Genomic DNA, 27,860 nt, shown 5'->3' with positions numbered 1-27,860 from the left:
GACTATTGTAACTCCCTTCTCATTGGCCTGCCTCTCCATAGGCTCCTCCCCTCTTCAGTCTATCATGAATGCTGCTGCCAGACTTATCCACCTTACCAACGGCTCAGTGTCTGCCAACCCTCTCCTCTAATCCCTACACTGGTCTCCATTCAGTGTCTACCAACCCTCTCCTCCAATCCCTACACTGGTCTCCATTCAGTGTCTACCAACCCTCTCCTCCAATCCCTACACTGGTCTCCATTCAGTGTCTACCAACCCTCTCCTCTAATCCCTACACTGGTCTCCATTCAGTGTCTACCAACCCTCTCCTCCAATCCCTACACTGGCTCCCAACCGCCCAGCGAATTAAATTCAAAATACTAACCACAACATACAAAGCCATTCACAACTCTGCCCCGAGCTACATCACCCAAATAGTCCCCTCCGCTCTTCTCAAGACCTTCTAATCTCAAGCTCCGTCATCTCCTCCTCCCATGCTCATCTCCAGGATTTCTCCAGAGCCTCTCCCACCCTCTGGAACTCGCTAACTAAACCTGTCCGGCTATCCCCTACTCTTGCTACCTTCAGGCAATCCCTGAAAACTCATCTACTCAGGGAAGCCTATCATGTCTCCAACTAATCTTCTACCACTTCCATCAGCTCATTCCCCACAGCTACAACCTTTTGTACCACCTGCCCCACCCTATTAAATTGTAAGCTCTTCTGAGCAGGACCCTCTTTATCCTCTTGTATTATAACTGTATTGTCTCCCTTTTATATTGTAAAGCGCTGTGTAAACCGTTGGCGCCACATAAATCCTGCATAATATGGATGGTGTTGGGTACCAGGCTGCAATGAGGCGGTTCTTTGCATAGTGTCGATTTTCAGGCTACAGTGGGGCAGTTATCTGGTGCCAGGTACCAGCCTGCTGTGGGACAGTTAGGTGGAGGGTATTTGGTACCAGGCTCCATTGGGGCGGTTCCATGGATGGTGTTGGGACCAGGCTCCATTGGGGCGGTTCCATGGATGGTGTTGGGGACCAGGCTCCATTGGGGCGGTTCCATGGATGGTGTTGGGGACTAGGCTCCATGGATGGTGTTGGATACCAGGCTCCATTGGGGCGGTTCCATGGATGGTGTTGGGGACCAGGCTCCATTGGGGCGGTTCCATGGATGGTGTTGGGGACCAGGCTCCATTGGGACGGTTCCATGGATGGTGTTGGGGACCAGGCTCCATTGGAACGGTTCCATGGATGGTGTTGGGGACCAGGCTCCATGGATGGTGTTGGGGACCAGGCTCCATTGGGGCGGTTCCATGGGGGTGTTGGGTACCAGGCTCCATTGGAGCAGTTCCATGGATGGTGTCAGGTACCAGGCTCTATTGGGGAGGTTCCATGGATGGTGTTGGATACCAGAAGGACGCAGAGAAGAAGACACCAAACCTACTAGCAGAATCTAGTCTTTTATTGTAGCAAACAGCAGAATACCCATTTCTTCACATGTCTATCCTCACCCCAAGTCTTTACAAAATGGCAAACATTAAAATAAAGACACAGTTGGCTTTAAAATAAAAATTAAGAAAAAAATGGAAACACAAACCTACTTGAATTTCTGTACAACATGCTTCTGGGTATTCACTGCGCGTGAGATACTTACAGATGCCAGCGGGTCATGGCGGGAAGGCAGCGGCCCAGGGTTCAGGTGTACGCTAGCGAGCTCATGTCAGGCACCACAACTACAAAAAGGAGGGAGTGCAATGCTGCCGGACCCCCTTTCTAGCTCTGAGTAGTTATATGGAAGACAGGGACAGAGATAGGGGACACGTGTCCCCAGCCCGCTGCCATGACACCACTGGAGGGGAGGGGAGGGGCTTATCCTACGTACTTCTGCAACTGTCAAGCACCACAACTACAAAAGGAGGGAGCGAAATGCTGCCGGACCCCTTCCCTAGTTCTGAGTAGTTATAAGGAAGACAGGGACAGAGTTGGAGACACGCGTTCCTGGCCCGCTGCCATAATGCCCATGAAGCACTGGAAGGGGGGAGGGGCTATCAGTATGGGGGGGGGCTTATCCTATGTACTGCTGCAACGGGGGAGGGTTATTAAAAAATACAGCTAGAAGGATTACAAAACTTCTGTCTCGACAAAGGGCCCCTAAACGGAATCCTTCTCGGGCTCCCGGCAACGCTTTAACCAAAACATCGTTTCAGCACAAACCGTAACTGAAACGGTAAGAAAAGATTCAGCACAAAGTTGGATTCTAACGGGAGAATTTACACAACTGAGAATCATGGAGATAAGGAAACTGAAATGGACCGTTTGCTGGTTTTTGGGAGGAATGGGGGAGGGGTTAGGTGGGGGGGTGGGGTGCACAGCGGCTACAGCTACACCAAAATAAAACAGACTGAGTGCTGCACCTCCACAGAAAACAAACTGGAAGGGAAACGCTAAAAAAAATAAAAATAAAAAATGAACACACAACTTCTGGAAAAGTTTCTTTTCCTGTATATGAAGACCGTTTTTTTTTTTTTTTCTTCCGCTTGTTTTCTTGAGGCGTGCCATCTCCATCCTCCGGATTACTTCCTGGACCGCAGGGATTTCCGCGAGCTGGGCTTGCCTTTCGGCGCGGGCTTTGCGGCTTTCTTGGAGGCTGCCGGCTTCTTGGCGGCCGGGCTGGCGGCTTTCTTGGAGGCGGCCGGGGGTGGAGCTGCTTTTCCCTTCTTGGCTTTTGCCGGGGGAGGAGATGGTGGTGCTGGTGGAGCTTTCTTGGCGGGGGTCTTGGCTTTCCCCCGAGGGGGCGGTGCGCTCTTCTTGGGCTTCGGTGGGGGGGCTCTGGCCCTGGCTCTAGCCCGGGACTTGGCGGGGGCTGCCTTTTTCTGCATCCTGTGGAGGAGGAGAGGGATTAGTACAGGAGGAACGTTCACAGGACTACCTTATGGCAGGTGAGGTATAGGATCATCACATCGGACCCAACTACAAGTGTCACCCCCCCGGTTCACACCAGTCTGAAATCACGCAATTTCAAAACCGCAGACAGATCGGTGCAAATCGCACCTCCCTGATTTCACTGCAGCTTCCAACTTCATTTCACAGAAGTCTATGCAAGTCATCAATAAATCCCAATAAAGCTGCACAGGAACCTTTTTCAAAATTATCACAACGGTTTCATTGCCGGCAATGGGGTGCGACTGAACAATCAAATCGCACCAGTGTGGAGATGCCGATTTAATTTTCCAGCAGGACTTGGCACCTCCCACACTGCCAAAACTACCAATACCTGGTCACATGATCATGGGATCACTGTGCTTGATTGGCCAGCAAACTCGCCTGACTTAAACCCCATAGTCTGTGGAGGAAGATGAGACACCAGACCCAACAAATGCTGAAGGCCGCTATCAAAGCAACCTGACCTTCCATAACACCTCAGCAGTGCCACAGGCTGATCTCCTCCATGCCACGCCGCATTGATGCCGTAATTCATGCAAAAGGAGCCCCGACCAAGTATTGAGTGCATCCTATACTGTACATGGACAGACTATACTATACTGTACATGGGCAGACTATACTATACTGTACATGGGCAGACTATACTATACTGTACATGGGCAGACTATACTGTACAAGGGCAGACTATACTATACCGTACATGGGCAGACTATACTATACTGTACATGGGCAGACTATACTATACTGTACATGGACAGACTATACTATACCGTACATGGACAGACTTCTCACTAAATGATAAAGAGGGGAAATTAAATTATTGGTAATTCCCTTACCTGCACAAAGGTTTTTATATTTGTGATTATATTATTGATAGAGACTACCCATTGTAAAGGTATAACCTTCTGTGTGTGGACTTTGTGATAATCTGTGCAGATTAAATCAATTTATAGTGCAAAATTCAATTTAAAATCGTGAACGTTCACTAGATGTCTCCAGTGGATGAACAGGAAGTCGTTTTTTTTACCATAATAAACCTGCAAATTTATACTTTAAAGTGCAAACAGATGAATAATTGTGATTTGCCCCCAAAAGAGGATTCAGAATATAGTGCATTGTCCAAAGAACTAAATCATATACATTGGTGTCCATAAAATTCCATCAAATGGCTTCCAAAAAAAGCATGAAGTTGCTTCAATCCAGCAGAAAACGTGACTATGAGGTCTTCCTCCACCAACATCCGTCGCACCGCCTCCTCGCCCGTCGCACCGCCTCCACGCCCGTCACACCGCCTGCTCATACACCGTCTCCTCACCCGTCACACCGACTACACACCCGTCACACCGCCTACACACCCGTCACACCGCCTGCTCATACACCGTCTCCTCACCCGTCACACCGACTACACACCCATCACACTACTCACCGGTCACACCGCCTCCTCTCCCGTCACACCGCCTCCACCACACCACCTCCACACCCGTCACACCGCTTGCTCATACACCGCCTCCTCACCCGTCACACCGACTACACACCCGTCACACCGCCTCCTCATACACCGCCTCCTCACCCGTCACACCGCCTGCTCACCCGTCACACCGCCTGCTCACCCGTCACACCGCCTGCTCACCCGTCACACCGCCTAGACCAGTGTTTCTCAACTCCAGTCCTCAAGGCGCCCCAACAGGTCATGTTTTCAGGCTCTCTATTGTTTTGCACAGGTGAATTGATCAGTTTCACTGCCTTAGTAATTACCACAGCTGTTTCATCTGAGGGAAATCCCTAAAACATGACCTGTTGGGGCGCCTTGAGGACTGGAGTTGAGAAACACTGGCCTAGACACCCATCACACCGCCTCCTCACCGCAACTATAAGACTCCCAAAACATTGTAGCGCTAATTTAGATTTTATTTATATGCCTCTTGCAATTTTTTTTTTTTTTTACAAAAAATATGTAGAATACATATTGGCCTAAACTGATGAAAATAGTTTTTATTTCTTATTTTTTTTGGATATTTATTTTAACAAAAAGTAAAAAAAAAAAATTTATAAAACGCAAAAAATAAAAACTGCAGAGGGGATCAAATATCACCAAAAGAAAGCTCTATTTGTGGGGGAAAAAAGGACGTCAATTTTGTTTGGGTACAGCGTCGCACGACCGCTCAATTGTCAATTAAAGCGACGCAGTGCCGAATTGCAAAAAGTGCTCTGGTCTGGAAGGGGGTAAATTCTCTTGGGGCTTAAGTGGTTAAAGTCTATATTTGCGGGTTTATTATGGTAAAAAAATACGACTTCATGTTCATCCACTGGAGACACCTAGTGGTCGTTCACAATATTATATTGTATTTTTGCACATAGGGCGCGCGGTTTATCACAAATTACACAGACTTTTCTCCAAGTCAACATTTCTGGTATTAAAATCCTTTTTTTTTTTTTAATTGGTCTTCTGTAATATTCTCGTTTTCCGATACTAAATTTTGGGGTGTCACTCGCTGTAATCCATAATCAAAATTAGAAGAAAGAAATGCTTGAAATGTATCACTGTGTGAAATGAATCTCTAAATAATATATGACTTTTTGTTTTCCTTTCTTATGATGACAATGGGAGGAGTGGGAAACTTCCTGGATCCTCGTTGTCCTCGCTTGCAGTGTGCATGAAGTCACCGGGCCGTACCCCATCCTGTACACTACAGGCCTGGGATTATACAGGTAGACTCTTCTGGGGGTGATTTACTAAGACTGGAAAGTGCAGAATCTGGTGCAGCTGTGCCTGGCAGCCAATCAGCTTCTAACATTAAAGGGGTTGTAAACCCTCGTGCATCCTATGCATTAAGGTGAAAAAACACCTGGCAGTGACCAGCCCCCCCGTTTTACTTACCTGAGCCCTGGAACTTGACCCTGCGGGGACGCGCTGTCCCTCTGCCCGGGGGTTCTCGTGTCCTGATTGGATAGATTGATAGCAGTGCAGCCATTGGCTCCCGCTGTTGTCAATAAAATCCAATGTTGCGGGGCCCAAGTCATACATTCAGCAGCTATGGACGCCGAATGCTGGACTCAGAAGCGCGCCCGCAAGGTAACCCGCCGGGAGAGCGCTTCTTCTAGGCCAGTGATGGTGAACCTCGGCACCCCAGATGTTTTGGAACTACATTTCTCCATGATGCTCAACCACACTGAAGAGTGCCAGAGCATCATGGGAAATGTAGTTCTAAAACATCTGGGGTGCCGAGGTTCACCATCCCTGGCCTAGGGGGTTACCTGATGTGGGGAGGAGCCACGAGAGCCCCCAGAAGAGCAGGTTCGGGGCCACTCTGTGCAAAACGAGCTGCACAGTGGAGGTATGTATGCCATTTTTTTTTTTAAATAAAAAGAACCCTTACAATCACTTTAAACTTTGACAAAAAAAAAAAAAAAAGCTGGAAGCCGATTGGCTGCCATGCAGAGCTGCACCCCCTTCCTGTCCTCCCCCCAGCCGGAGTCGGACTGTGGCTCCTGTGGTGCGTGCCGAATGCCGATTTGAGGCTCCGCCCACAGATTTCACCGCTCATAAAAAATTATTATATTTTTGGACTTTTTGTTAACTAAATTGCACGCTTAACCAATGACTGTACATATAATTTGTAGGATATAAATTAGGTTTAACCACCTCAATACCGGGCACTTTCACCCCCCCTTCCTGCCCAGACCAATTTGCAGATTTCAACAGTGGGCCAAAGTGCACCGACGTCACTCAGCCGGTCCAGGCTCAGGAAAGATCCCAACCACATGGTCGCGATCTGCCCAGAAGCCTGGACCGGCAGCCAACTCAGCCTCTCAGTGAGCCACCGAGAGCCTGAGCCGGCAGCTCCCTCCCCATCCACAGCCCAGCACTCCAGTGAGCCCTGGAGGGGAGAGCAGAGAGTGATGACTGACAGTCACAGCTCTCTGCTCAGAGCGGTGGGGGAGAATTAAGCGAGCCGCAGGTTTTTTTTTGGTTGGACTTGATGGACTTTTTTCTTTCTTTTTCAACCTGACCAACTATGTAACTGTGAGGTAGAGCCAGCGGAGGAAAGTAGGACACATACAAGTTATACCATCTGACTTATGAATGGCTATCTGATGTCTAATTCCCGCACCATGGTGGTAAAAACTGACCTCCTCTTTGGAGGGGGTTCCTCGTCTTCAGATTCTTCCTCCTCAGACGACGACTCTTCTTCTTCTGATTCATCCTCCGACTCATCGTCATCTTCCTCTTTACCCGCCTTGTCTGGGAATAGCACATAAGGGCTACCAAGGAGGAAACCAAATGATTAGTCTGTACACCGCCACACTGGAAGATAACAAAACATCAGCTCCATAAAGAGTGACTGCCCCTCCCCTGCACAGCACAGCTCCACCCCCACTCAGCACAGACCCTACCCCCGCTTAACACAGCTTATTACTTCTTGCTCAGCACGGCCATCTTCCTTGGCACAGATACCATCCCCACTGCTCAACCCCCCCCCCCCCCCCCAACTTGGTTCCCTTCTCTCCTACTGGGATCCCATCCCCACTGCACGGCTCCCTTCCCTCCTTCTCGCCTCCCACCCCCACTGCTTGGCATAACTCCCTGCTCCCTCACCTGCTCGGCACAGCTCCCTTCCCTCTTTCTTGGCTCGCCTCCCACCCCTTGACATGACTCCCTGCTCCCTTCCCTCCTTCTCGGCACCAACCCCCACTGCTTGGCATGACTCCCTGCCCCCTCACCTGCTCGGCACAGCTCCCTTCCCTCCTTCTTGGCTCCCACCCCCACTGCTCGGCACATCTCCCATCCATCCTGCTCAGCAGAGCTATCTTACCTGCTTCTTGGCACAGCTCCCCCCCCCAAATGGCTCCCATCCTCCCCTGCTTGGCACGACTCCCTTTCCTTTCTGCCCCCCCCCCCCCCCCCTCTGTTTGGCATGGCTCCCTTCCTTTTTTGGCACAGCTCCCATCCCCCCTGCTCGACAAGCCTCCACCCCCCCCCACCCCCCCACCACCTCAGTCTGCAGAAGCACTTACCTTGGGTAATATGGGAAGCTGAGCTGATAGGTACCACTGAATCCTTTCCCGGAGATCTGTTCCATCCAACCATTCTTTTCACACTTCTGCAGGGTTCTCTTCAGCAGGTGGACTGGAGAGAGGTGGGAGGAGAAATCACACGATGAACGGGAGAGGATTTTTTTTTTTTTTCCCAGCACTTTGTACCATTCCCCCCCACTTACCCTGGAAGCTGGAGTTCACTCCGGGATGGTTCTCCAGAACGTACTTCTTGATGGCAGTGGTGGAGCAAGTCTTGGGTTCATTCATAGCTGTGATGGCAGATAAGATGGCGTCCTCGAACACTCCGCCACTCAGGAGAGGTTTATCTCCAGCCCGCTTCAGCTGTGCCAACAGAGATCAGTCAGAGTTCAGGTACTCTCAGGATCCAGACTTGTGATGGCCAAGGTCACGTTAAGAGTGATTCGGAAAGATGCCAACCACTGCTATGACTGTATTCAGAGGTGAAGTATATACCCTCCCCCCAATCTACAGCACTGGAACAAGCATAGACTAACCAGACAGACTTTATAAACCGGCATTTAATACATTCCTTTAACACATAGATAAGCCTACCTAACCCCCTCCCCCTTACCTGGAATGTTCCGGATGCCCCTTTCCCTGTGATCTGCTCTAGCTGCCCCTTTTCCACAGCTCTCTGCAGGGCGTTCTTCAGCATCTGAGGCCTAAAAGACAAAAGACAGACGTCACAGCTCATCCAACTTACCCAACGCAGAGGAATGCAACTGCAGAAAACGCACTTATATCCCCACCAATTATGGCAATTAATATGGAGCTGCCCCCTTTGTGACTATACCATCCTCCACTCTTCTTAAGAGGACTTTCCATAAGATTTTTGAGAGTGTCTGTGGGAATTTGTGCCCATTTGTGAGGTCAGGAAATGAGGTTGGATGAGAAGACCTTGCCCACATGTTGGGCCTCACATTGGGCACTAAAGAAAAAAAAAAAAAAAAAAAAAAAAAAAGACCTGGCCTGCAGTCAACGTTCCAATTCCTCCCAAAGGTGATCAGTAGGGATGAGGTCAGGGCTCTCTCTACCACACCAAACTGGTCAACCCATGTCTTTATGGAGTTGGTCCAAACTGGTCAACCCATGTCTTTATGGAGCTGGTCCAAACTGGTCAACCCATGTCTTTATGGAACTGGTGCAAACTGGTCAACCCATGTCTTTATGGAACTGGTCCAAACTGGTCAACCCACGTCTTTATGGAACTGGTCCAAACTGGTCAATCCATCTCTTTATGGAGCTGGTCCAAACTGGTCAACCCATGTCTTTATGGAGCTGGTCCAAACTGGTCAACCCATGTCTTTATGGAGCTGGTCCAAACTGGTCAACCCATGTCTTTATGGAGCTGGTCCAAACTGGTCAACTCATGTCTTTATGGAGCTGGTCCAAACTGGTCAATCCATCTCTTTATGGAGCTGGTCAACCCATGTCTTTATGGAGCTGGTCCAAACTGGTCAACCCATGTCTTTATGGAGCTGGTCCAAACTGGTCAACCCATGTCTTTATGGAGCTGGTCCAAACTGGTCAACTCATGTCTTTATGGAGCTGGTCCAAACTGGTCAAATGAACCCTGGCTCCAATCCTACACCGGCCCAGGAGTGAAAAGGTATGACAGGTGACACACCGTAATTCACATAGAGAATAAATACTAATAATAAATAAAAGCGCACTCTTCCTCCATTGGAAGAAATGGGAAAGGGACGTAACTGTTTGCACCTGATTATACTATACATACTCCAAGCCACCATCTGATTATACTATACATCCTCCAAGCCGCCATCTGATTATACTATACATACTCCAAGCTGCCATCTGATTATACTATACATCCTCCAAGCCGCCATCTGATTATACTATACATACTCCAAGCTGCCATCTGATTATACTATACATCCTCCAAGCCGCCATCTGATTATACTATACATACTCCAAGCTGCCATCTGATTATACTATACATCCTCCAAGCCGCCATCTGATTATACTATACATACTCCAAGCTGCCATCTGATTATACTATACATACTCCAAGCCGCCATCTGATTATACTATACATCCTCCAAGCTGCGGTCTCACCTGACGTCCACTTTGAGCTTGGGGTAATACTGGGAGACGTATTTCTTGATGAGGCTGTAGGACGCTTCCTTGGGCTCACACAGCCGGGTGAATGCCAGAGGTAAGATGTCCTCCAGCTTGACGTTGGTCTGATCTCCTCCTGTGGATGCGCTTTTCTATAAGAGGTAGTGAAGAGTGAGACCGATTACCATACAGCGGAGGAGGGGCGGCCAACTGTCATCATCAACAAGGTAGCACAATGACCACCAACCTTCTTGTCTCTGGATTTCGGCGCTGACTTTCCGGAATTTGACACAACGACAAAGCTGCCGGACGCACCTTTCCCTTTCACCTGAAACACAGGTAGATGGTGTCAGAGTCTCCTTACCCCCCCCCGAATACCAGACCTGATACCGGGGGTATGTGATGTCACCGAGCTCTGACCAATCGGTGGGGGTCACAGGAGGTGATAAAACAGACATAATGGAGATCTGTCACATCTGCTGAAATTTCTGCAGGGAAGAAATGCGACCGGTTCCTACCTGGCGGATGGCGCCTCTCTGCAGCTCCCGTTTCAGAGCTTGCTTTAGCAGGAACCCCCTCCGCTCCAGCTCCAGAGACGGGTACTTATTGATGATGTATTTTCGGATGGCCACCACAGAGGCCCCAGACTTCTGGAAACAGGCCTGCAGGAGAAGCACAGCAAGAGGCAATGAGACCAGATTGTACAATCAGAGCAGAAGTCTGCCCTCTAGGGGTGAGTGCATTGAACTGCATTTCTGCTGCACTAATCCAAAGGAAAAAAATAGCTGCACTCAGAAAAATTCAAACACTGATAACTTTATTCATCCAGACAAACATGAACAAAAGGGTCCCACCTGGGACCTCCTCCTCTACAGAGAGCAGGACTTCCCAGTGAATGTATGCCTGATTAAATAAAGCAATCGGTGTTTGAATGTTTCTCAACGTGAAGTCAGTTCCTTGCCTTTGGATTGGTGCAGCCAATGAAGCGTAGGACGGCCCCCTGCTGTCATTTAACAGCTTCCCTACCGGGCCAATGCTGCCATTTCTCACATACATGTAAATATCTGCATTTTTTTTATCTAGAGAATTACTTAGAACAACATTATATATATATATTATCAGAGACCCTACAGAATAAAACGGCGGTCGCTGCAATTTTTTATGTCACGGTATTAACGTACCAATTTTTGAAACGTAACTTTTTGGGGAAAAAATACATTTTAATGAATTTTCATGCAAAAAAACACAGTAAATAACAAAATTTTCTGGCAAAATATGAAAGATGATGTTATGCCGACTAAATAGATACATAACATGCCGTGCTTTAAAATTGCGCACATTAATGGAATGGCGCCAAACTGCAGTACTTAAAAATATTCAAAAGTGACGCTTTAAAAATTATTTTTTTACAGGTTACCAGTTTAGAGTAACGGAGGAGTTCTAGTGCTAGAATAAATCCTCTATAACGTTTGTGGCGATACCTCACACGTGTGGTGCGAACGCCGTTTACATATGTGGGTGTGACCTACGCATGCGCTCGCTTCTGTGCATTGGCATGAGGGGACGGGGGAGTTTTAAAAAAATATATATATATTTTTTATACTGTCCCTAATTTTTATTTATCACTTTTATTCCGATTACAAAAAATGTAAATATCTCTTGTAATAGAAATAATGGATGACAGGTCCTCTTTATGGAGATCTCATGTAATAGAAATAAGAGATGACAGGTCCTCTTTATAGAGATCTCATGTAATAGAAATAAGAGATGACAGGTCCTCTTTATGGAGAGATCTCATGTAATAGAAATAAGAGATGACAGGTCCTCTTTATGGAGATCTCATGTAATAGAAATAAGAGATGACAGGTCCTCTTTATGGAGATCTCATGTAATAGAAATAAGAGATGACAGGTCCTCTTTATGGAGATCTCATGTAATAGAAATAAGAGATGACAGGTCCTCTTTATGGAGATCTCATGTAATAGAAATAAGAGATGACAGGTCCTCTTTATGGAGAGATCATGTAATAGAAATAAGAGATGACAGGTCCTCTTTATGGAGAGATCTCATGTAATAGAAATAAGAGATGACAGGTCCTCTTTATGGAGAGATCTCATGTAATAGAAATAAGAGATGACAGGTCCTCTTTATGGAGATCTCATGTAATAGAAATAAGAGATGACAGGTCCTCTTTATGGAGAGATCATGTAATAGAAATAAGAGATGACAGGTCCTCTTTATGGAGATCTCATATAATAGAAATAAGAGATGACAGGTTCTCTTTATGGAGAGATCTTATGTAATAGAAATAAGAGATGACAGGTCCTCTTTATGGAGATCATGTAATAGAAATAAGAGATGACAGGTCCTCTTTATAGAGATCTCATGTAATAGAAATAAGAGATGACAGGTCCTCTTTATAGAGATCTCATGTAATAGAAATAAGAGATGACAGGTCCTCTTTATGGAGATCTCATGTAATAGAAATAAGAGATGACAGGTCCTCTTTATGGAGATCTCATGTAATAGAAATAAGAGATGACAGGTCCTCTTTATAGAGATCTCATGTAATAGAAATAAGAGATGACAGGTCCTCTTTATAGAGATCTCATGTAATAGAAATAAGAGATGACAGGTCCTCTTTATGGAGATCTCATGTAATAGAAATAAGAGATGACAGGTCCTCTTTATGGAGATCTCATGTAATAGAAATAAGAGATGACAGGTCCTCTTTATGGAGATCATGTAATAGAAATAAGAGATGACAGGTCCTCTTTATGGGAGATCTCATGTAATAGAAATAAGAGATGACAGGTCCTCTTTATGGAGATCTCATGTAATAGAAATAAGAGATGACAGGTCCTCTTTATGGAGATCTTATGTAATAGAAATAAGAGATGACAGGTCCTCTTTATGGAGATCTCATGTAATAGAAATAAGAGATGACAGGTCCTCTTTATGGAGAGATCTCATGTAATAGAAATAAGAGATGACAGGTCCTCTTTATGGAGATCTCATGTAATAGAAATAAGAGATGACAGGTCCTCTTTATGGAGATCTCATGTAATAGAAATAAGAGATGACAGGTCCTCTTTATGGAGATCTCATGTAATAGAAATAAGAGATGACAGGTCCTCTTTATGGAGAGATCATGTAATAGAAATAAGAGATGACAGGTCCTCTTTATGGAGATCTCATGTAATAGAAATAAGAGATGACAGGTCCTCTTTATGGAGAGATCTAATGTAATAGAAATAAGAGATGACAGGTCCTCTTTATGGAGAGATCTCATGTAATAGAAATAAGAGATGACAGGTCCTCTTTATGGAGAGATCTAATGTAATAGAAATAAGAGATGACAGGTCCTCTTTATGGAGATCTCATGTAATAGAAATAAGAGATGACAGGTCCTCTTTATGGAGATCTCATGTAATAGAAATAAGAGATGACAGGTCCTCTTTATGGAGATCTCATGTAATAGAAATAAGAGATGACAGGTCCTCTTTATGGGGAGATCTCATGTAATAGAAATAAGAGATGACAGGTCCTCTTTATGGAGATCATGTAATAGAAATAAGAGATGACAGGTCCTCTTTATGGAGAGATCTCATGTAATAGAAATAAGAGATGACAGGTCCTCTTTATGGGGAGATCATGTAATAGAAATAAGAGATGACAGGTCCTCTTTATGGAGATCTCATGTAATAGAAATAAGAGATGACAGGTCCTCTTTATGGAGATCTCATGTAATAGAAATAAGAGATGACAGGTCCTCTTTATGGAGATCTCATGTAATAGAAATAAGAGATGACAGGTCCTCTTTATGGAGATCTCATGTAATAGAAATAAGAGATGACAGGTCCTCTTTATGGAGAGATCTCATGTAATAGAAATAAGAGATGACAGGTCCTCTTTATGGAGATCTCATGTAATAGAAATAAGAGATGACAGGTCCTCTTTATAGAGATCTCATGTAATAGAAATAAGAGATGACAGGTCCTCTTTATAGAGATCTCATGTAATAGAAATAAGAGATGACAGGTCCTCTTTATGGAGATCTCATGTAATAGAAATAAGAGATGACAGGTCCTCTTTATGGAGATCTCATGTAATAGAAATAAGAGATGACAGGGTCCTCTTTATGGAGAGATCTCATGTAATAGAAATAAGAGATGACAGGTCCTCTTTATGGAGAGATCTCATGTAATAGAAATAAGAGATGACAGGTCCTCTTTATGAAGATCTCATGTAATAGAAATAATGGATGACAGGTCCTCTTTATGGAGATCTCATGTAATAGAAATAAGAGATGACAGGTCCTCTTTATGGAGAGATCTCATGTAATAGAAATAATGGATGACAGGTCCTCTTTATGGAGATCTCATGTAATAGAAATAAGAGATGACAGGTCCTCTTTATGGAGATCTCATGTAATAGAAATAAGAGATGACAGGTCCTCTTTATGGAGATCTCATGTAATAGAAATAAGAGATGACAGGTCCTCTTTATGGAGAGATCATGTAATAGAAATAAGAGATGACAGGTCCTCTTTATGGAGATCTCATATAATAGAAATAAGAGATGACAGGTTCTCTTTATGGAGAGATCTTATGTAATAGAAATAAGAGATGACAGGTCCTCTTTATGGAGATCATGTAATAGAAATAAGAGATGACAGGTCCTCTTTATAGAGATCTCATGTAATAGAAATAAGAGATGACAGGTCCTCTTTATAGAGATCTCATGTAATAGAAATAAGAGATGACAGGTCCTCTTTATGGAGATCTCATGTAATAGAAATAAGAGATGACAGGTCCTCTTTATGGAGATCTCATGTAATAGAAATAAGAGATGACAGGTCCTCTTTATAGAGATCTCATGTAATAGAAATAAGAGATGACAGGTCTTCTTTATAGAGATCTCATGTAATAGAAATAAGAGATGACAGGTCCTCTTTATGGAGATCTCATGTAATAGAAATAAGCAGGTCCTCTTTATGGAGATCATGTAATAGAAATAAGAGATGACAGGTCCTCTTTATGGGGAGATCTCATGTAACTAGAAATAAGAGATGACAGGTCCTCTTTATGGAGATCTCATGTAATAGAAATAAGAGATGACAGGTCCTCTTTATGGAGATCTTATGTAATAGAAATAAGAGATGACAGGTCCTCTTTATGGAGATCTCATGTAATAGAAATAAGAGATGACAGGTCCTCTTTATGGAGAGATCTCATGTAATAGAAATAAGAGATGACAGGTCCCTCTTATGGAGATCTCATGTAATAGAAATAAGAGATGACAGGTCCTCTTTATGGAGATCTCATGTAATAGAAATAAGAGATGACAGGTCCTCTTTATGGAGATCTCATGTAATAGAAATAAGAGATGACAGGTCCTCTTTATGGAGATCTCATGTAATAGAAATAAGAGATGACAGGTCCTCTTTATGGAGATCTCATGTAATAGAAATAAGAGATGACAGGTCCTCTTTATGGAGAGATCTAATGTAATAGAAATAAGAGATGACAGGTCCTCTTTATGGAGAGATCTCATGTAATAGAAATAAGAGATGACAGGTCCTCTTTATGGAGAGATCTAATGTAATAGAAATAAGAGATGACAGGTCCTCTTTATGGAGATCTCATGTAATAGAAATAAGAGATGACAGGTCCTCTTTATGGAGATCTCATGTAATAGAAATAAGAGATGACAGGTCCTCTTTATGGAGATCTCATGTAATAGAAATAAGAGATGACAGGTCCTCTTTATGGGGAGATCTCATGTAATAGAAATAAGAGATGACAGGTCCTCTTTATGGAGATCATGTAATAGAAATAAGAGATGACAGGTCCTCTTTATGGAGAGATCTCATGTAATAGAAATAAGAGATGACAGGTCCTCTTTATGGGGAGATCATGTAATAGAAATAAGAGATGACAGGTCCTCTTTATGGAGATCTCATGTAATAGAAATAAGAGATGACAGGTCCTCTTTATGGAGATCTCATGTAATAGAAATAAGAGATGACAGGTCCTCTTTATGGAGATCTCATGTAATAGAAATAAGAGATGACAGGTCCTCTTTATGGAGATCTCATGTAATAGAAATAAGAGATGACAGGTCCTCTTTATGGAGAGATCTCATGTAATAGAAATAAGAGATGACAGGTCCTCTTTATGGAGATCTCATGTAATAGAAATAAGAGATGACAGGTCCTCTTTATAGAGATCTCATGTAATAGAAATAAGAGATGACAGGTCCTCTTTATAGAGATCTCATGTAATAGAAATAAGAGATGACAGGTCCTCTTTATGGAGATCTCATGTAATAGAAATAAGAGATGACAGGTCCTCTTTATGGAGATCTCATGTAATAGAAATAAGAGATGACAGGTCCTCTTTATGGAGAGATCTCATGTAATAGAAATAAGAGATGACAGGTCCTCTTTATGGAGAGATCTCATGTAATAGAAATAAGAGATGACAGGTCCTCTTTATGAAGATCTCATGTAATAGAAATAATGGATGACAGGTCCTCTTTATGGAGATCTCATGTAATAGAAATAAGAGATGACAGGTCCTCTTTATGGAGAGATCTCATGTAATAGAAATAATGGATGACAGGTCCTCTTTATGGAGATCTCATGTAATAGAAATAAGAGATGACAGGTCCTCTTTATGGAGATCATGTAATAGAAATAAGAGATGACAGGTCCTCTTTATGGAGATCTCATATAATAGAAATAAGAGATGACAGGTCCTCTTTATGGAGATCTCATGTAATAGAAATAAGAGATGACAGGTCCTCTTTATGGAGATCTCATATAATAGAAATAAGAGATGACAGGTCCTCTTTATGGAGAGATCATATAATAGAAATAAGAGATGACAGGTCCTCTTTATGGAGATCTCATGTAATAGAAATAATGGATGACAGGTCCTCTTTATGGAGAGATCAGGGGTCCCCAAATCTCTCCTCCACCCTGGAAAGCATCAGATCAAAAAAAATAAAAATAAAATGGCGGTGTATCCATCTGCCAGAACCGGAAGTGATGTCACAACGTTGCTTCTGGCCTCCCAGGATCATAGAGATGGCCGTGGACCATGGCCAGCTCTATGGTAACCTGGTGGTGCCGCTATCGGATCTCTGAGGGAGAGCCCGGAGAGGTGGCGTCGGGCGGTGCCCATTACATTCTATTATAATGACCCATAATAAGCTCAGGTCTCCATGAGATACAGGCACAGGGGACACGAAGCCAACGCGCCCCCCCCCCCCCCCCCCCCCCCTGCCCCTCACTTCCTTTAAGGACGGTGTTCTGTCAGCTTTGGTAACCCGTTTTGTTGCCGCCATCTTGCTACACCCCACATTCCTCCACAGTAAGGATACACTGAGAAGGGGCAAGCGGACATCTTGTTACACCCCACCAGAGTTTTGCTACTTTTAACAGGAAATGGAGCTTATAAAAATAAAATACAGGATTTAGAAATCCATCGGACTGCTTACATGTTGAATTATAAAAGCAGAGCTGTTATGACAATTAACAAACCTGTGAGATCAGCAGCCTCGCCGCTGCTTTTAAAATTCAACATCTAAACAGTCCGTCGGATTTCTAAATCCTGTATTTTACCTTCTAAGCTCCGTTTCCTGTTTATAAATGACTGTGAAATGCAAAACTCCGGTGGGTGTAACAAGATGTCCGCTTGCCCCCTTCTCGGTCTATCCTTACTGTGGAGGACTGCAGGGTGTAGCAAGATGGCGGCGATGGAACGTCACTTCCGTCACCAATTCTGACGGAACACCGGCACTGCCTGCAGATCTGCTCCGATTCTGGGATCTAATCATCACTTTATCAGGAAAGGAAGCAGCACAAACCTTGATGGCCTCGGTCAGGATGGCGTCCATCTTGGGGCGAGAGGCGGAGGAGGCGTGTGACTGTTTCTGTGCCCGGGCACGCTGACTGGCAGAGAGGGTCGCCCATGATGGAATGGTCTTCTTCACCTTCTTCTCCTTCTCTTTGGACTGATCCTTCTCCCCACTGCAAAACATTCAGCAAAGCTCTGATGAGTGCCCAATGACAGCCCTGCTGAATTACTGACCATATACAATATAACATGGGAGGAGAATACAGCTACAGGACGAATGTACTTATACTGGACAGAGGAGACATCCGGTGTCACCGGAGCGAGAGAGGATGGGAGACTGTCCAATGACCACTAAAAGGAGATTTCCTCCCACTTCCTGTTGTGTCTTTGGGACAGGAAGTAAAGGAGATTTCCTCCAACTGGACACAGACCGGGAAAAAGAAGAACCTGATGGGTGCTGGGACACACCCACAGGACCTGCCCCCCCCCCCCCTTACAGTGAAGGGCCCGCTGCGGCTCCTGGTTGGGGCCCCTTACTTTTTCTTGGCTTCCTCTGTTACTTCTCCATCCCCCTTCTTCTCCTCGTCCGTCTCGGCCTCTTTCGGCTGCTCCGTCTCACTGGAAGTGGCGGGAGGAGTCTCAGTCTCTTGTTCCTCCCCGGTGGAAGCAGACTCTTCTGAGCTGGCGTCAGGCTCTGCCACAAAACAGGACAGACCGTCATACAATGGACACGTCATATACCAGACACGTCATACAATGGACACGTCATATACCAGACACGCCATATACCGGACACGCCATACAATGGACACGTCATATACCAGACACGTCATACAATGGACACGTCATATACCAGACACGCCATACAATGGACACGCCATATACCGGACACGCCATACAATGGACACGTCATATACCAGACACGTCATACAATGGACACGCCATATACCAGACACGTCATACAATGGACACGCCATATACCAGACACGTCATACAATGGACACGCCATATACCAGACACGTCATACAATGGACACGCCATATACCGGACACGCCATACAATGGACACGCCATATACCAGACACGTCATACAATGGACACGCCATATACCAGACACGTCATACAATGGACACGCCATATACCAGACACGTCATACAATGGACACGCCATATACCAGACACGTCATACAATGGACACGCCATATACCAGACACGTCATACAATGGACACGCCATATACCAGACACGTCATACAATGGACACGCCATATACCAGACACGTCATACAATGGACACGCCATATACCAGACACGTCATACAATGGACACGCCATATACCAGACACGTCATACAATGGACACGCCATATAACAGACACGTCATACAATGGACACGCCATATACCAGACACGTCATACAATGGACACGTCATATACCAGACACGTCATACAATGGACACGTCATATACCAGACACGTCATACAATGGACACGCCATATACCAGACACGTCATACAATGGACACGCCATATACCAGACACGCCAAACGTCATACAATGGACACGCCATATACCAGACACGTCATACAATGGACACGCCATATACCAGACACGCCAAACGTCATACAATGGACACGCCATATACCAGACACGTCATACAATGGACACGCCATATACCAGACACGTCATACAATGGACACGCCATATACCAGACACGTCATACAATGGACACGCCATATACCAGACACGTCATACAATGGACACGTCATATACCAGACACGTCATACAATGGACACGCCATATACCAGACACGTCATTCAATGGACACGTCATATACCAGACACGTCATACAATGGACACGCCATATACCAGACACGTCATACAATGGACACGTCATATACCAGACACGCCAAACGTCATACAATGGACACGCCATATACCAGACACGTCATACAATGGACACGTCATACAATGGACACGCCATATACCAGACACGTCATACAATGGACACGCCATATACCAGACACGTCATACAATGGACACGCCATATACCAGACACGTCATACAATGGACACGCCATATACCAGACACGTCATACAATGGACACGCCATATACCAGACACGTCATACAATGGACACGCCATATACCAGACACGTCATACAATGGACACGCCATATAACAGACACGTCATACAATGGACACGCCATATACCAGACACGTCATACAATGGACACGTCATATACCAGACACGTCATACAATGGACACGTCATATACCAGACACGTCATACAATGGACACGCCATATACCAGACACGTCATACAATGGACACGCCATATACCAGACACGCCAAACGTCATACAATGGACACGCCATATACCAGACACGTCATACAATGGACACGCCATATACCAGACACGCCAAACGTCATACAATGGACACGCCATATACCAGACACGTCATACAATGGACACGCCATATACCAGACACGTCATACAATGGACACGTCATATACCAGACACGTCATACAATGGACACGCCATATACCAGACACGTCATACAATGGACACGTCATATACCAGACACGCCAAACGTCATACAATGGACACGCCATATACCAGACACGTCATACAATGGACACGCCATATACCAGACACGTCATACAATGGACACGTCATATACCAGACACGCCAAACGTCATACAATGGACACGCCATATACCAGACACATCATACAATGGACACGCCATATACCAGACACGCCAAACGTCATACAATGGACACGCCATATACCAGACACGCCAAACGTCATACAATGGACACGCCATATACCAGACACGTCATACAATGGACACGCCATATACCAGACACGCCAAACGTCATACAATGGACACGCCATATACCAGACACATCATACAATGGACACGCCATATACCAGACACGCCAAACGTCATACAATGGACACGCCATATACCAGACACGTCATACAATGGACACGCCATATACCAGACACGTCATACAATGGACACGTCATATACCAGACACGCCAAACGTCATACAATGGACACGCCATATACCAGACACGTCATACAATGGACACGCCATATACCAGACACGTCATACAATGGACACGCCATATACCAGACACGTCATACAATGGACACGCCATATACCAGACACGTCATACAATGGACACGCCATATACCAGACACGTCATATAATGGACACGCCATATACCAGACACGTCATACAATGGACACGCCATATACCAGACACGTCATACAATGGACACGCCATATACCAGACACGTCATACAATGGACACGCCATATACCAGACACGTCACACCTCTCTGAGGATGGCCATTTAACCCACCAGTCACCGCACCCATCACACAGTACGGTCACATGACATAACTCCTCCTGGCAGCCCAGATATTAATCCTGTGCCAGAGGGTCAGATCTATCCTCACACACATGACGGAGCTCAGTACAGATCACACACACATGACGGAGCTCGGTACAGATCACACACACATGACGGAGCTCGGTACAGATCACACACACTCGACGGAGCTCGGTACAGATCACACACACACGACGGAGCTCGGTACAGATCACATACACATGACGGAGCTCGGTACAGATCACACACATGACGGAGCTCGGTACAGATCACACACATGACGGAGCTCGGTACAGATCACACACACATGACGGAGCTCGGTACAGATCACACACATGACGGAGCTCGGTACAGATCACACACACACACGACGGAGCTCGGTACACATCACACACACGACGGAGCTCGGTACACATCACACACACGACGGAGCTCGGTACACATCACACACACATGACGGAGCTCGGTACACATCACACACACATGACGGAGCTCGGTACAGATCACACACACGACGGAGCTCGGTACACATCACACACACGACGGAGCTCGGTACACATCACACACACGACGGAGCTCGGTACACATCACACACACGACGGAGCTCGGTACACATCACACACACGACGGAGCTCGGTACAGATCACACACACGACGGAGCTCGGTACACATCACACACACGACGGAGCTCGGTACAGATCACACACACATGACGGAGCTCGGTACAGATCACACACACATGACGGAGCTCGGTACAGATCACACACACATGACGGAGCTCGGTACAGATCACACACACATGACGGAGCTCGGTACAGATCACACACATGACGGAGCTCGGTACAGATCACACACACATGACGGAGCTCGGTACAGATCACACACACATGACGGAGCTCGGTACAGATCACACACATGACGGAGCTCGGTACAGATCACACACACATGACGGAGCTCGGTACAGATCACACACACACACACATGACGGAGCTCGGTACAGATCACACACACATGACGGAGCTCGGTACAGATCACACACACATGACGGAGCTCGGTACAGATCACACACACATGACGGAGCTCGGTACAGATCACACACACATGACGGAGCTCGGTACAGATCACACACACATGACGGAGCTCGGTACAGATCACACACATGACGGAGCTCGGTACAGATCACACACACATGACGGAGCTCGGTACAGATCACACACACACACACATGACGGAGCTCGGTACAGATCACACACACATGACGGAGCTCGGTACAGATCACACACACATGACGGAGCTCGGTACAGATCACACACACATGACGGAGCTCGGTACAGATCACACACACATGACGGAGCTCGGTACAGATCACACACACATGACGGAGCTCGGTACAGATCACACACATGACGGTTCCGTGTCACTCACCTGCTTTCTTGTCTTCACTCTCGGCAGATCGGTTCTTCGGTGCAGTTTCCTGGGAATTGACGGCACGACGGATCGGCATGGTGAAATCGGTTGAACCTTCAGAGAAAAGAGGATTGTGTGAGTGAGCTTCTACCATCAGTCCGGGGGTCCCGTCATTTGTCTGGGGGCCCCGCCATTTGTCTGAGGGTTCCGCCATTTGTCTGAGGGTCCCGCCATGTGTCTGAGGGTCCCGCCATTTGTCTGAGGGTCCCGCCATGTGTCTGAGGGTCCCGCCATGTGTCTGAGGGTCCCGCCATGTGTCTGAGGGTCCCGCCATGTGTCTGAGGGTCCCGCCATGTGTCTGGGGGTCCCGCCATGTGTCTGAGGGTCCCGCCATGTGTCTGAGGGTCCCGCCATTTGTCTGAGGGTCCTGCCATGTGTCTGGGGGTCCCGCCATTTGTCTGAGGGTCCCGCCATTTGTCTGAGGGTCCCGCCATGTGTCTGGGGGTCCCGCCAGTTGTCTGGGGGTCCCGCCATGTGTCTGAGGGTCCCGCCATGTGTCTGAGGGTCCCGCCATGTGTCTGAGGGCCCCGCCATGTGTCTGAGGGCCCCAGCCATGTGTCTGGGGGTCCTGCCATGCGTCCGGGGGTCCCGCCAGTTGTCTGAGGGTCCCGCCAGTTGTCTGAGGGTCCCGCCAGTTGTCTGAGGGTCCCGCCATGTGTCTGGGGGTCCTGCCAGTTGTCTGAGGGTCCCGCCATGTGTCTGAGGGTCCCGCCAGTTGTCTGAGGGTCCCGCCAGTTGTCTGAGGGTCCCGCCAGTTGTCTGAGGGTCCCGCCAGTTGTCTGAGGGTCCCGCCATGTGTCTGGGGGTCCTGCCAGTTGTCTGAGGGTCCTGCCAGTTGTCTGAGGGTCCCGCCATGCGTCTGGGGGTCCTGCCAGTTGTCTGAGGGTCCCGCCATGTGTCTGAGGGTCCCGCCATGTGTCTGAGGGTCCCGCCATGTGTCTGAGGGTCCCGCCATTTGTCTGAGGGTCCTGCCATTTGTCTGAGGGTCCCGCCATGTGTCTGAGGGTCCCGCCATGTGTCTGAGGGCCCCGCCATTTGTCTGAGGGTCCCGCCATTTGTCTGAGGGTCCTGCCATTTGTCTGAGGGTCCCGCCATGTGTCTGGGGGTCCCGCCATTTGTCTGAGGGTCCTGCCATTTGTCTGAGGGTCCCGCCATGTGTCTGAGGGTCCTGCCATGTGTCTGAGGGTCCCGCCATGTGTCTGAGGGTCCCGCCATTCGTCTGAGGGTCCCGCCATTCGTCTGAGGGTCCCGCCATGTGTCTGAGGGTCCCGCCATGTGTCTGGGGGTCCCGCCATGTGTCTGGGGGTCCCGCCATGTGTCTGGGGGTCCTGCCATGCGTCCGGGGGTCCCGCCAGTTGTCTGAGGGTCCCGCCAGTTGTCTGAGGGTCCCGCCAGTTGTCTGAGGGTCCCGCCATGTGTCTGGGGGTCCCGCCATGTGTCTGGGGGTCCCGCCATGTGTCTGGGGGTCCCGCCATGTGTCCGGGGGTCCCGCCAGTTGTCTGAGGGTCCCGCCATGTGTCTGAGGGTCCCGCCATGTGTCTGAGGGTCCTGCCATTTGTCTGAGGGTCCCGCCATGTGTCTGGGGGTCCCGCCATGTGTCTGAGGGTCCCGCCATGCGTCTGAGGGTCCCGCCATGCGTCTGGGGGTCCTGCTATGCGTCCGGGGGTCCCGCCAGTTGTCTGAGGGTCCCGCCATGTGTCTGAGGGTCCCGCCATGTGTCTGAGGGTCCCGCCATGTGTCTGAGGGTCCCGCCATGCGTCTGAGGGTCCCGCCATGCGTCTGGGGGTCCTGCTATGCGTCCGGGGGTCCCGCCAGTTGTCTGAGGGTCCCGCCATGTGTCTGAGGGTCCCGCCATGTGTCTGAGGGTCCCGCCATGTGTCTGAGGGTCCCGCCATGTGTCTGAGGGTCCCGCCATGTGTCTGGGGGTCCCGCCATGTGTCTGAGGGTCCCGCCATGTGTCTGAGGGTCCCGCCATGTGTCTGAGGGTCCCGCCATGTGTCTGAGGGTCCCGCCATGTGTCTGGGGGTCCCGCCATGTGTCTGGGGGTCCTGCCATGCGTCCGGGGGTCCCGCCAGTTGTCTGAGGGTCCCGCCAGTTGTCTGAGGGTCCCGCCAGTTGTCTGAGGGTCCCGCCATTTGTCTGAGGGTCCTGCCATTTGTCTGAGGGTCCCGCCAGTTGTCTGAGGGTCCCGCCAGTTGTCTGAGGGTCCCGCCATGTGTCTGAGGGTCCTGCCAGTTGTCTGAGGGTCCCGCCATGCGTCTGGGGGTCCTGCCAGTTGTCTGAGGGTCCCGCCATGTGTCCAGGGGTCCCGCCATATACTAGGGGGGGTTCCAATAGGACTGTGCTCTGGGCGCCCCAGCAGGGGATTGCTGAGTACAATCTGCCCCATCTATGTGATGTCATCAGATCTCTATGGAGGAAAATCTCTGAGGACTGAAGGACAAAGGGGGTCCAACCCGGGACTAGTAATGGGGGGCGGTGATCAGATAAACACCTATCTGGTCCTTCCTTCTATCATCTACCGGGGGACCTACCTCTACAGACACCTACCTACAGAGATGAGGGGGACCCACCCACCTCTATATATATATATATGATTAGATTGTGAGCTCTTCTGTGCAGAGTCCTCCTAATCCTCTTATATATAATAATAGATTATAGAGAGATGAGAATCTCCACATCACAGAGACCCCCGGACTTCACACATTATATATACATAGAGTACAATCTATAGGACGGTCTCTGTACACCATGGAGGGAGATCTCATACTGAGCCTCACTCTTCACACAGACAATATATATATATATAGTATAGGACAGTGCCCCTCCCCCCTCTGTATATATATAGTATAGGACAGTGCCCCTCCCCCCTCTGTATATATATATAGTATAGGACAGTGCCCCTCCCCCCTCTGTATATATATATAGTATAGGACAGTGCCCCTCCCCCCTCTGTATATATATAGTATAGGACAGTGCCCCTCCCCCCTCTGTATATATATATAGTATAGGACAGTGCCCCTCCCCCCTCTGTATATATATATATATATATATATAGTATAGGACAGTGCCCCTCCCCCCTCTGTATATATATAGTATAGGACAGTGCCCCTCCCCCCTCTGTATATATATATATATAGTATAGGACAGTGCCCCTCCCCCCTCTGTATATATATATATATATATATATATAGTATAGGACAGTGCCCCTCCCCCCTCTGTATATATATATATATAGTATAGGACAGTGCCCCTCCCCCCTCTGTATATATATATATATAGTATAGGACAGTGCCCCTCCCCCCTCTGTATATATATATATATAGTATAGGACAGTGCCCCTCCCCCCTCTGTATATATATATATATATATATATATATAGTATAGGACAGTGCCCCTCCCCCCTCTGTATATATATAGTATAGGACAGTGCCCCTCCCCCCTCTGTATATATATATATATATATATATATAGTATAGGACAGTGCCCCTCCCCCCTCTGTATATATATATATATAGTATAGGACAGTGCCCCTCCCCCCTCTGTATATATATATATAGTATAGGACAGTGCCCCTCCCCCCTCTGTATATATATATATATATATAATAGGACAGTCAGGTGACCCCTCCCCCTCTGTATATATATATATAGTATAGGACAGTGCCCCTCCCCCCTCTGTATATGTATATATAGTATAGGACAGTGCCCCTCCCCCCTCTGTATATATATAGTATAGGACAGTGCCCCTCCCCCCTCTGTATATATATATATAGTATAGGACAGTGCCCCTCCCCCCTCTGTATATATATATATAGTATAGGACAGTGCCCCTCCCCCCTCTGTATATATATATATATATAGTATAGGACAGTGCCCCTCCCCCCTCTGTATATATATATATTAGGACAGTGCCCCTCCCCCCTCTGTATATATATATATATATAGTATAGGACAGTGCCCCTCCCCCCTCTGTATATATATATATTAGGACAGTGCCCCTCCCCCCTCTGTATATATATATAGTATAGGACAGTGCCCCTCCCCCCTCTGTATATATATATAGTATAGGACAGTGCCCCTCCCCCCTCTGTATATATATATATATAGTATAGGACAGTGCCCCTCCCCCCTCTGTATATATATATATATATAGTATAGGACAGTGCCCCTCCCCCCTCTGTATATATATATATAGTATAGGACAGTGCCCCTCCCCCCTCTGTATATATATATATAGTATAGGACAGTGCCCCTCCCCCCTCTGTATATATATAGTATAGGACAGTGCCCCTCCCCCCTCTGTATATATATATATATATAGTATAGGACAGTGCCCCTCCCCCCTCTGTATATATATATTAGGACAGTCAGTGCCCCTCCCCCTCATACTGGTCCTCAGGCTTCCTCTCCTCTATCACTGTTTTGGACCAATCAGGCAGCCTGAGGATCAGCAGGGAGAACCAATCAGGCGCCCCCTCACTGGTTGCCAGGGACAACAGCCCTGCATTCCGCCTCCAGCCAATCGGCGCGCAGTGGGCGGGGTTCCCGGGCAACACAAAACAAAGAGGCAGCATTCAGGGGGCGGGGCGTGCTTTGGCCAATCAGAGGCCGGAGCATCTCTTGAACGGCGAGGGAAGGAGGGCGGGGCCTCCGCGGAGGGAAAGGAGGGGGGGAGGGGGGACCCCACATTATCAGAGCGGGCTCCGGGGCCCTATAATGGAGGGGCCCTTCCCGGGGGGGCCCCGACCTCCCTGCCCTTCCCCCCCCCCACACCTCTCCCGCCATCCTCATCCCCGGAGAAAATGGCGGCAACAGCCCCTCCCCCACCGCCTCGTCCTCCCGCCCCCTCCCGGGGTAAGAGAGAAGCGGGGGGGTGTGCGGGGGAGGGGCCCCTACCGGGCCCGGGGTGTATCGGGGGGTCCCGGGGCCCCCCGCCATGACGCTCACCTCTCCCTCTGCAGCTCCAACACCGTCCAGCGCGATCCCGACTGATAGACACGCCCCCTACGCGGGCACGGGCCCGGCTACGTCCGCCACGTCGTCTCCATGGCAACCGAGGGGGAGGGGGCGGGGA

At 47.7% G+C, this 27,860-nt stretch overlaps 1 protein-coding gene across 1 annotated transcript; it reads right to left on the bottom strand.

Annotated features, from left to right (window-relative positions):
- Nucleotides 1-1,421: 1,421 nt before the first annotated feature.
- Nucleotides 1,422-27,860, bottom strand: LOC141110224 (heterochromatin protein 1-binding protein 3-like). The gene is made up of 12 exons (XM_073601481.1): nucleotides 27,734-27,860; nucleotides 22,743-22,838; nucleotides 18,463-18,619; nucleotides 17,936-18,098; nucleotides 10,579-10,722; nucleotides 10,308-10,388; nucleotides 10,058-10,212; nucleotides 8,553-8,643; nucleotides 8,143-8,302; nucleotides 7,940-8,051; nucleotides 7,055-7,186; nucleotides 1,422-2,860 (listed from the first exon to the last, which is right to left on the bottom strand). Exons 2-12 carry the CDS (start codon nucleotides 22,819-22,821, stop codon nucleotides 2,554-2,556), a joined length of 1,581 nt encoding a protein of 526 aa, XP_073457582.1. The 5' UTR covers nucleotides 22,822-22,838; nucleotides 27,734-27,860; the 3' UTR covers nucleotides 1,422-2,553.

Source organism: Aquarana catesbeiana, linkage group LG10 (assembly GCF_042186555.1).
Source record: "Aquarana catesbeiana isolate 2022-GZ linkage group LG10, ASM4218655v1, whole genome shotgun sequence".
NCBI lineage: Eukaryota > Metazoa > Chordata > Amphibia > Anura > Ranidae > Aquarana > Aquarana catesbeiana.
The sequence above is the reverse complement of the archived record's forward strand: the minus strand, read 5'-3'. Positions and strand labels throughout refer to the sequence as shown.